This window comes from Alosa pseudoharengus, unplaced genomic scaffold (assembly GCF_046254945.1).
Source record: "Alosa pseudoharengus isolate Yale_2024_CS ecotype anadromous, Long Island Sound unplaced genomic scaffold, YU_APseudo_1.1 YU_APseudo_1.1_scf_1, whole genome shotgun sequence".
In the NCBI taxonomy this organism is placed as follows: Eukaryota; Metazoa; Chordata; class Actinopteri; order Clupeiformes; family Clupeidae; genus Alosa; species Alosa pseudoharengus.
The window spans coordinates 20,191,659-20,202,827 of NW_027468564.1; the positions used below are offsets into that span (position 1 = coordinate 20,191,659).

General features: G+C 42.7%; 2 protein-coding genes across 2 annotated transcripts; both read right to left on the bottom strand.

The window, feature by feature from the left end:
- Positions 1–301: 301 nt before the first annotated feature.
- Positions 302–5,365, bottom strand: LOC143123113 (tripartite motif-containing protein 16-like protein). Its single transcript, XM_076284267.1, has 5 exons — positions 5,078–5,365; positions 4,456–4,629; positions 2,985–3,158; positions 2,556–2,602; positions 302–2,203 (listed from the first exon to the last, which is right to left on the bottom strand). Exons 1-5 carry the CDS (start codon positions 5,320–5,322, stop codon positions 1,674–1,676), a joined length of 1,170 nt encoding a protein of 389 aa, XP_076140382.1. The 5' UTR covers positions 5,323–5,365; the 3' UTR covers positions 302–1,673.
- Positions 5,366–6,329: 964 nt separating this feature from the next.
- Positions 6,330–11,139, bottom strand: LOC143123077 (protein NLRC3-like). Its single transcript, XM_076284189.1, has 5 exons — positions 11,056–11,139; positions 10,397–10,477; positions 9,058–9,581; positions 8,708–8,824; positions 6,330–8,408 (listed from the first exon to the last, which is right to left on the bottom strand). The coding sequence occupies exons 2-5, from the start codon at positions 10,417–10,419 to the stop codon at positions 6,598–6,600; spliced, it is 2,475 nt and encodes an 824-aa protein (XP_076140304.1). The 5' UTR covers positions 10,420–10,477; positions 11,056–11,139; the 3' UTR covers positions 6,330–6,597.
- Positions 11,140–11,169: the final 30 nt, after the last annotated feature.

The window sequence follows — 11,169 nt, forward strand, 5'->3', positions numbered from 1 at the left end:
TACAGCTGCCACATCAGGCCCTGCAGGCTGTACCGGGGACTCATATAGGCACCCCACAGTACAATAATCACAAGCTAACTTAAATATCTTTAATGTTTATGTTTTTTTTTTCTTTTTTTATATTAGTATTACTTCTCACACTGATAATGGTCATACTGTTCAGTAAACATAATATTTGGAAAAGTGGAAAAAAGCTTTTTTTTATTTAAATTTTATTTTATTATTACTATTATTATTATTATTATTATTATTATTATTATATTTTTTTGTTAAACAACTTGCATGTAAATTATATTACAAGGGCCATTGTCCCCGGATTAACCACTACACTAACACCCTCAATATTCATCCAAAACACATGCAATTTCAATTTCATGGGTTTTTATGTCCAAATCAGCATTCCATGTTTCATTGAAATCTGTGATGATGCAGTCCAAACGTGTGATGAACTGTCACGGAATGACCCACAGTCACCCCACAGTACAGCAAGTGCAGCCCGCAGTCAACCGCATACCTTAATCACACAACAGGATGCAGAGTCATCACAGACGCAGAATACAACGACACATGCTACTTGTGGGTCCTCTGTGTAACACTGGCTACTTGTGGATGGACAAGAAGAACTAAAGAGAATAACAAAATAAACAAAATGTCCATGTCCAGAGCCCAAGAGAAAAGTTAACCGTACGTATGAAAAAAGTCACGCTTGCCATTGAAATCATCAATAACAGTATGGATCTTCTACATGTTACATCATCAAAGAAAATAAGCAGACTGCACAACGGCACTGACATAAGTCCAGCACACTCCAATTCCAATGTTCCATTAGTTTACTTGAATTCCATTGCTTTCAATACAACCCAACACTTCACTGCCATATCAATTACAATTCAGCTCATGAAAACTCATTGGTTATCAAATGCATGTCAGTTGAAGATATTTCAGCCAGTGTGCGGGGGCAAGTGACTGAACGCATGTTGGAGCCGGTGTGCGCTGAGCTTGAAAGTCACACTAACTACAGTACAAGACACAGTGACAGGGCACCATACATTTTCCATGGGAGTGAGTGTTTCACAGTCACAAGAGTCAAGTGGTCATAGACCTCTGAAGTTCGCCTACAAAAAAGCAGCCATCTTTGACATCCAGTATCTGGCGATTTTTCCTATGGGAAAATAACATGGGGATTTTGAATTATCGCATCTTTTAAACTCTCGCGGGGATGAAAAAGTCTGAAATGCAGACGTTTTCCTGAACACACTTTTGTCCTTCGAATGGATTCTGTGATCTCCGGTACGTGAAGGCGGCACACTTAGATTTTTGCTACCCCAGAGCTAACTTGCAATGCAACTTGCCATAGGTAGTTAGCTTCAATTAACAACCGGATCTCCTTATATGGGCACAGATGGCCGTTTTGGTTCTTTTTTGTAGGCGAACTTCAGAGGTCTATTATGCCACCAGCTAACCAGGGCCAAAATAGACAAAAAGTCTTTTTTCATGCACATGTTGAGCGATGCCACAACGGCAATTTCCATTAGTATGTTAGCAAGCGACTACCTGTAAAGCACAGTCAAGTTACTGGTGCCGTCACTGCCTCTTGAAGCCAGTGAGTGTAGACACACACAGTGTAGGACACATGTTTCTTTATCCAGCTAGGGAACCGACTCCACGGCGTTCTACTGACTCCCGATCACTAGCGACCCGCCGTCCACCCGGAACGCTGCATAGACGGGCTCTGAGAAAACACCATGGAATGTGTGCAGGTGGACAGGGGTGTCCGAGGTGACAATGTAGAAGGACACAGAGCCGTCAGGCCAGTCCAGGTACACCCCTACCCTGTGAGATGGAGGTGTAGACATCGTTGGTAGTGTCACAAGCGTTATCTGGTTGTCGTGCCGAGCCTGGCAGCTGAACTGGTTATGCTCCAGGATCCAAGACTTGCCACCGAAGCAGCTGTCCTTGCCATGCCCTTTCCTTTCGATGCCTTTGTAAGTCACCCCTATGCTTGCCCCACCTCCGAACCACTCTGCCTCCCAGTAGCAACGGCCAGAGAGAGCCTGAGAGAGCACGGTGTAGCGGGACTCTAAACGCTCTGGGTGGTCAGGATATGGCAGCACCTCGTAGCAACATGTGGCCCTCCCGTTCCCCTCAGACAGAGAGAGGTGGGTGTTCACTGTGTTTGGGTCCAGTGTGAGCTGACAGGTATCTGTGGAAACAAAAAGTGAAAGGGGTAGATAAAAAAACTAATTCCAAAAGAAATGATGGAAGTATCTTGATTTACATTGGGGTTTTGGCTGTAATAAATAAGTGATGCTAGATCAACTTCTGAATTAGCCAACCGTATATTTGTCAAGCAATGATAAGCTAAAGATTGTAAGAGAATTTGGAGTACATTTTGGTGACAATATCTTCACAATGACTCAAAACATTCTCCTTGGACAGAGAGGTGATTTGCAGACTCTCAGTCACATAAACTATCGGCTTTGAGGTGAATTTGGCCTACTGTACAGTTCTAAATGTGATTTACATGCTGCTGACATTTTGTAAGAGACACCTACATTTCCGTAGTCCCGACTTCAACCAGCGAACTGCACCATGTTCGACACTGAAAAGGACACAAACAAATTTTGGCCGTTGATGAAGTACAAGACTGTTTATCGATGGTAAACCTTAACACCTACACACACACACAAGCTTAACCCTACACAGACACACACGTCTATTATCCAGGGCTCTCAAGTGTCACGCATTGAGTGTGACAGTCACTCATTTCGGTCTTTTGTCACGCACTCGCGCCACACACTGTATTTCTCATGCTCGACGGGGAATGTCACGCTTGCCAGTCCTCAAAACTTGAGAGCCCTGATTATCTATGTGTTGGCAGCTTTCTAAACCAGTTGCTCAAGTAATCAACTGTGATCATAGGAATATAACTTCAACACCAGTCATGACCTTCAGCATGGTTAGAGGTGGCAGTGGCTCCTTACTTAAGAGTCTCCAGTTTGTAAAGGGGGTCTTCTCGCCTACAGAAGAGCAGTCGGGCACCTGCGTCCCCTGGGTAGTTGAAGCTGAGATCCAGCTCTCTCAGGCTGGAAGGGTTTGAGTCCAGGGCTTGGGCCAGATGGGCGCAACCCTCTTCAGTCACGCCACAGAATGACAGCCTGCATTGTTGGAATCGCAAAAGGAAAAGGATGGAGAGAGCCATAGGAAAGGGGGTTAGCTATGTAGCCAAAGCCTACAGTACACAACATAGAAATGGTGTTGTTAGCTATGTAGCCAAACACAACATAGAAATGGTGTTGTTAGCTATGTAGCCAAACACAACATGGAAACTGTGTTGTTAGCTATGTAGCCAAACACAACATGGAAACTGTGTTGTTAGCTATGTAGCCAAACACGATATGGAAATTGTGTTGTAAGCTAAATACAACATTTGGGCAGCTGTGGCCCACTGGTTAGCACTCTGGACTTGTAACCGGAGGATTGCCGGTTCAAGCCCCGACCAGTGGGCCGCGGCTGAAGTGCCCTTGAGCAAGGCACCTAACCCCTCACTGCTCCCTGAGCGCCGCCGTTGTAGCAGGCAGCTCACTGCGCCGGGATTAGTGTGTGCTTCACCTCACTGTGTGTTCACTGTGTGCTGTTTGTGTTTCACTAATTCACCGATTGGGTTAAATGCAGAGACCAAATTTCCCTCACAGGATCAAAAAAGTATATACTTATACTATACATGGGAATTGTGTTGTAAGCTATGTAGCTAAACGCAACATGGAAATTGTGTTGTAAGGTAAACACAAAATGGAAATTGTGTTGTAAGCTATGTAGCTAAACACAACATGGAAATGGATTAGCTATGTAGCCAAACACAACACAGAAATGGTGTTGTTAGCTACACACAGCAAATAAATGGGTTTACATGTTTTACTTAACATTCACATAAGCAATGGCAACACAATACACTTACCCCCCTCCCACACACACACACATTTAATCATTTTTTAGGTATGAAAACCAATCTTCCCCCCACTTTACAATGAAGCCAGATGTAATCCCAAGCTGTATGCTGTACTTGTACCAAGCTGCTCGCACTTTACAGAGCCTGAACCTGAGCACATGGGGGAGCATGTCAATCATCGATTAAAAAAAATCAAATGAATTACATACTCTGTGATTAATTAATCTCTAATTAAAATCAAATCTCTAATCTAAATAATCTAAATTAATTGCATATATCATTTTTGCCGTGAAAATATTTTAAATATTTAAATATAAATATATTTATAAATATATAAATATAAACATTCTTTCCCCACATTACACATGTTGGAGCAGCCATTTCCCTTTCTGTGATTTCATGTAATGTTTGTAAGTACACTTTTGATCTTTTGTCCTTGAGTACACTACACTGATATTTTGTTTTTAAGTGGACTACACTGATCTTTTCCAACCCTATCACCTCACCTGAGAACCTCCAGTTTGCACTGACGGCTCCTGATTCCAGAAGAGATGGTCTTCACCCCGGTGTCCTGCAGGTCGTTGTCACTCAGGTCCAGCTCCCTCAAGCAGGACACATTTGAGCCCAGGACAGAGTCCAAAGCTTCACAATGTCTGTCCCTTAGCCAGCAGTGCCTCAGACTGAGAGATGGTAAAAAAATAATATGATAGTAATGAGTGGAACTATATTCAATCCAAAATTAGATAGTTGAAGTATAACTGAAGTGTAACGATACCGCTATTAATTACCAGTTATATATATAGTGTAACATACAAGTTCATAGTACAGTATCACCTTTAACATTACAAATTACACATTTATGTTATGATCTAAATCACAAAATAAAAATTAGGTGAACCTTTATAATCAGTAAATTAAGATATACCTACAATACACATCAAATAAAGGTAATATATACTGTTACAATATTGAATTATTCATTATTTACTTTTTTCCAGAACAGACTTACTTGTTGAACTTTCGATGTAGATAGATAGAAGATGTCCCATCTGTTAGCCTAACCACACTAAACTTGTGTAATATTAATGGTTTACATAACACAGAAGTGTTGACCAAGGCTACTTCTACCTGATTTTCCAGAGCTTGCAGTCTGGGCTTTTGAGTGCCCTAGAGAGGAGGTCCAGGTCCTGGTCTAGCAGGTGGTTCTCACTGAGGTCCAGCTCTCTGAGGGGTGAACCTGCTGAATGCAGCACAGACACTGGCGCCTTAATGCAGGGGCTTACCTGGGCTTCAGCCCAGGGGCCTCGACCAATGAGGGGCCTCCTAATAATGATAATCAATAATAAACGGCGTGTCTGTATTCGCGGCGTCATTAGCCTACTCTGGAGCTAGCCTAAATAATTGAGCACATCGCACTGCTCTACAATTATGCTACATCCATGCAGAGGCCCCCTTTGTCTTCTCCAATTCTAAAGTGTAACAACATGTAACAAAACGTAATAAATCCTAACGGGTGTAGAGGAGCTAACTGACAAACTTATCATACAAACTCTGGAGATAACGTGGGTAGGATTGAAGCAACGATAAACGAATGACGTGGATTCCTGTAACTGTCCATGAAAACAGAATGCATAGCAGGTAAATATCGTAGCAAATAGCCTGGAAATGAAACGGCTTTAAAAACATGTATTTCACATGTCTCATTGGAGTGAACACAGAACATGGGCTGTGGCGCAAAGAAATGAATTGGTGATCTGCATCTCCTTCACCAACAGCTAAGTTTGTGCTAACCCATTCGCACATATAATAGCCTATGTTATGTTTTCTCCATTGTTAACGTGAGATATGTCATGTAGGCCTACTGTAGTGATAATGCATGTTCACGTCACATGAGCCAGCTTGTTCTGTAGGCTAAAAGTATTTCTGTCCCTCCCAAACTGCGTTAAACTGGTGTGTTAAGTAGACAGAATTTAAAAAAAAAACTCCTGGGGAACCCCCCGACACGACAAACACATGCACTTTTGAAAAGCTTTTAAACGTCCATATGTGTACCCATCTTTTAACTTAGCCTACAGCCAGTGTTGTAAAAGTTCAACACTTCTTTTCGTGCAGTAGGCTAGCCTTTTTGATAAGCGATGTCATGGGTTGGCTGACGTGATTCGAGGACTTTCTGTTCCTGTTTATGTAAAGGTTTTACATAGGCTCAATAATGATAGGCTACACTGCATGTTATTAACCAAAAGCGCACGCTATGTAAATAGGCGGGGCAGATCGCGGGCCGGGTATCATTTAATCATAATTGATATGTGCGGTTGGGGGGGGGGGGGATGGGGGGGGCCTTAAAAAACATATAGCCCAGGGGCCTCGGGTGGTATTAAGGCGCCCCTGAGCACAGAGGCCACAATCTCAATGGAATGATGCGTGAGCTCACAACCAACAAACCTGCTAGGATGGATAGAGAAACAGATAAAAAACAATGGATGGATTCTATATACAATAGACAGTTGACATCAAGTAAAATAGCTAGACAGGAAGACGGATGAAGAAAAAGACCCTGACATAGATTATACACAGACAAACAACGTTAATGAGGCAGATGTCATTGTCATTGTGTTGTATTACCTGTACATGTCAACATGACCCAATGCTTACCGTGCCTTCCTACAACACCTGACTATGGGAACCAGCCTCCTGTGCCCCTCGGCCGATGACTTGTACTCTTTCATGTCAAACTCCTCCATGACCTCCTCGGAGAGCAACAGCATGTACGCTATAGCAGAACATTCCCCAGGCTGGAAGAACCTCTCCGGGTGGTTCTTTGATCGTAGGTACCGCTGGATCTCCCTGTTAAGGGACTCGTCATTCATTTCTGCCAGACAGTGCAGGAGGTTAATGCAGCGATCAGGGGAATGGTGGTCTCTTCCTGCTGACTTGACGTAATCGATAGTTTTGCTTATGCTCTCCTGAGATGTGAGCGTGGTGGTCAGTAGACCCTGGAGAAGCCTCTGGTTGGACTCCAGTGAGATACCCAGAAGAAAGCGAAGGAAGAGGTCCAAGTGTCCGTTTTTGCTTTCTAAAGCTCTGTCCACAGCACTGATGAGGAAGTCGTGCAGAGGCAGGTTTTCTGCCCGATGTCTGGTCTGATCATCGAGGAAAAAGGACAACACGTCCATTTTTTTGTTCGCATAGGAGTGGAAGACGAAGAAAGCAGCAAGGAACTCTTGAAAGCTCAAATGAATGAAACAGTACACCTTGGTTTGGAAAAATATGGAATCTTCTTTAATGATCTCAGTACACATCCCAGAATACACAGATGCCTCGCTCACATCTATCCCACACTCTTCCAGATCATTCTCATAAAATAGGAGATTTCCCTTCTGGAGATGCTTGAAGGCCAACTCTGCCAATCTCACAATCATGTCTGAGTTCGATGCCAAGAGCAAGGGTCTAAGTTTTTCCTTTCCCCCACTGTACTTCTGACTCTTCATGTTAGTCTGTATGAGTAGAAAGAATATGTAAATCTCTGTTAGAGATTTAGGAATATCATCGTCGCCATCTTGCTTCAGGATCTCCTTCAACACTGTGCTCGTGATCCAGCAAAATGCGGGAATGTGGCACATGATAAAGAGGGTCTTGGATCTCTTAAGGTGTGAGATGACTCTCACTGCTTGTGTGTGGTCGCTGAATTTTCTTCTGAAGTACTCTTCTTTCTGTTGCTCACCAAAACCCTGAACCTCAGTGAAGCGGTCCACATACTCGTCTGGGATCTGACCAGCTGCCGCTGGTCTAGAAGTGATCCAGATGAATGCAGAGGAGAGGAGGTTGCCTTTGATCAGGCTGGTGATGAGTGCATCCACAGACGTAATTTTGGTGGCGTCGAGAACTGTCAGATTGTTCTGGAAATTCAGTGGCAGCCTGCTCTCATCCAGGCCATCAAAGATCACCAATATCTTGAAATCCTCATAGTTCAGAGCGTCTTTCAGTGGATTTAGTTCTTGGTGGAAGCCAAAGAGGAGCTCGTGAAGGCTGTGCTGCTCGTCTCTCAGTAAATTCAAGTCGCGGAAGGGAAGAAGAAGCACCATGTTCAGGTCCTGATTGGCTCTGCCCTCCGCCCAATCCAGAACGAACTTCTGGACAGACACTGTCTTCCCGATGCCAGCGATGCCCTTGGTCATCACAGTCCTGATGTGTCCCTTATGTCCAGGCAAGGCTCTGAAGATGTCATTGCAATCAATGGGAGTGTCACACGGTGTCTGTCTCCTGGCTGCCTGATCAATTTGCCAAATTTCGTGCTGGTTATTCACCTCGTCGCATTCTCCCTCTGTGATGTAGAGATCTGTGTAAATGCTATCAAGTGCAGTTTTCTCCTTCTTACGACCAAAATTCTCACATATGCACTCAACCTTCTTCAGCATTATGGTCTTGTGCTTCTCCAAGATCTTCCGTAGTGTTGCTTTATCTGGAAGATAAACAAACAACACCAAAGACATCAGGACATTTTGCAGAAACCATTGAAATGTACTATGTGGAGTTTATTTATTTAGTATAAAACATCTAAAATTGTCATGAAATAGCAATAAAATAGGTTTATCATAATTCACTGATAGTGGGTTATAATAGTTAGCTTATAGCTCACTTTTAGATATAGGCTAACTATTTACAGTATATAACTGGTGTAACCCACTTCTAAAGTTAGTGTGTTCCTTTAAGGTTGCGTTGTTCTCTTTACCGAGTTTGCTACTGTAATTGCATTAGTACCTGGAGCTTTGGGTGTCTCCTTAAAACTCAGGCTTCCTATGTGGCATCCTGTTATTATTGGAGCAATGACTTGACTTCCTGTATGGGCTGTGATGGTTGCACTCACAGAGTTATGTGCTAGAACCGAGGGAGGGACAGAAGAATTAGGAATGGAGAGATAGAGAGAAAGATAACAATGAAGAGAGGATGCAGAGGGAAATACCGAGGGGAAGAGAGATAAATTAACGAAAAGAAACCATGTAACGTAAAGTGTATTTGCAAGTCACTCTGTATAAATGTGTCAGGTTAATGAATAAATATAAATGTAAACAACAACTTTTTAAAACATCTGGATATTCCATGTGACCTACACATGAGGTTACTTCTCTCAGTAGTGCCGTGGTTGGGTCCCAGGGTTGGCCCTGCGGCTGTGTGGCTATAATACACTCCATGAGCTGCCGAAGGGGATCCTTGCATGTGCTGAAGATGGTCCATCATGGGTGTGTGTTGGTGCATGCCTGGACTCTGATAATACGGTGCTGGGGATGTTTGTGGGTACAGCAGCGGTGACTGTATCCATGGGCGTTTTGGTGCGATCGTCTTATCCTCATGGAGAGGAAGAGGTCCCATGGCTGTGTATGAGTGCTGAGGAGGGTGTGTGAGTGAGTATTGAGTAGGAGAGTGTGTTTGGGTGGAAGGTTGGATGCTGATGCTGCTGCTGGTCCGAGGTCTCTTCCCACACAGAGGACAGGGCTGGTCTGGAGACTGCTCCCAGTAGCTGCTGATGCACTGCCTGCAGACACTGTGTCCACAGGTGGTGATGACTGGGTCCCTCAGGACCTGCTCACACACTCCACACCTGGACTGATCCTGGGTCAGATCAGACCTCAGCTCACTGCAAGTTAAAGGAGACTTCAGAAACAGAAGTCAAGTAATATGTCGCTCTAGCCACACATGTCTTCGAAATCTATCCTTGGCGTAGCCAAACTCAAATTCTTATCAGAATTGTGTGGGCTGCCGTCCCTGCTACTATGAAAACAGAATGATATTGAGTATTGTACACTGAATTCAGGGGATTAGTGGTAAAATAAGAGGTGGGTAAACTATGATTTTTGTGATCACGGCTAGGTGGACTGCACCATGTGGTATTAGATTTTTTTAAAAGGCATTCAGAACATGTTTGATGATGGTGGAGGTTATTGTTCAATGTTTATAACAATACCGTATCAGTTGTATTAAATGGTTCCTAGGGTGTACATATTGTGAATGTGGATAATACAATGTGATTTTTCAATGTTAAAAGTTTAATTGAATTGGTGAATAAACTCTTTTGAGAGGTGGATAAACTCTATTTCTGAAATTTCAGAGGTGGATAAATTGTGTTTACTTGCGTTTAGCCTCCACTACATCCCTGACTGAAATAAATAGTATGTAGGTAATGCAGAAGCACATATTCAACAACACAAGATGAAATGTGTGATCTTTTGTAAGCTCAAGTACACAAAAGTGCTTAATCAGTGGCATGGAAAGCACTGTAACGGTAAGCAGTGATACCGCCACATTGTTCACTTTTGTGTGTACTGTTTCTTTGAATCAAATTTCATAAAACTAAACAAACTGTATCAATGTATTACATACATTGCCTACACATGTAAAGATTGATTGTAGATTGAATAAATCATTTCTTGTAGAGAAGCCTGTTGTGCTTACCTGTGGCCTGTAGATGGCAGCATTGCTTTATCGGTCTTTACAGTCAGATTTCACACACCTCTGTGTGCTTATCACACGGTCCTACAGTATTTTAGCAAAACAACGGGGGAAATCAGCATGGAGACTAAACATGTTGATTAAACATGGCTCACATGCTAACTTCAGTGAAAATCCAAAGGTTGGGATATCTGGGCACAGAGCATCCCTTCTCCTTTTCAATGTATATTTCATGTGAGACTGTACAGGCCACCTAAAATCTCTGAAACACCCTGTTTCCTTTAAATTGTTGCTATATGTTAGCTGTAACATGATAGGATTGGCAAATGAATCAATTTGCCTGGCAATAAACTGAGTCGTAATACTTTTCTGTATATCCTGTTTGCAGAAGATTTATACATGTTAGGTGACAGTTACAGTCAAATATTTATCTATCATGCTAATGCATTCAAGCCATACAAGTTTAGTAGGTGAGTCTTGACTGTACATTTCCAAAAGTTACGTTTTAAAATCTATTAATGCATTCAAGCCATACAAGTTTACATACAGTAGGTGAGTCTTGACTGTACATTTCCAAAAGTTAACGTTTTAAAATCTCTTAACTTCTCTTACTTCCTATGTTTTTTTAACTGTGGCTGTGTGAATAGAAAACAAGCACCTACCTCTTTTGTTTACCTTCTGCTCTGACCACTTAGTTTCAGCCTAACAGGAGCAGGAAGAAGCTCAAATCAGTATCTGGAACTGAGAATACTTTGACCTTTGATCCCTTCCACATG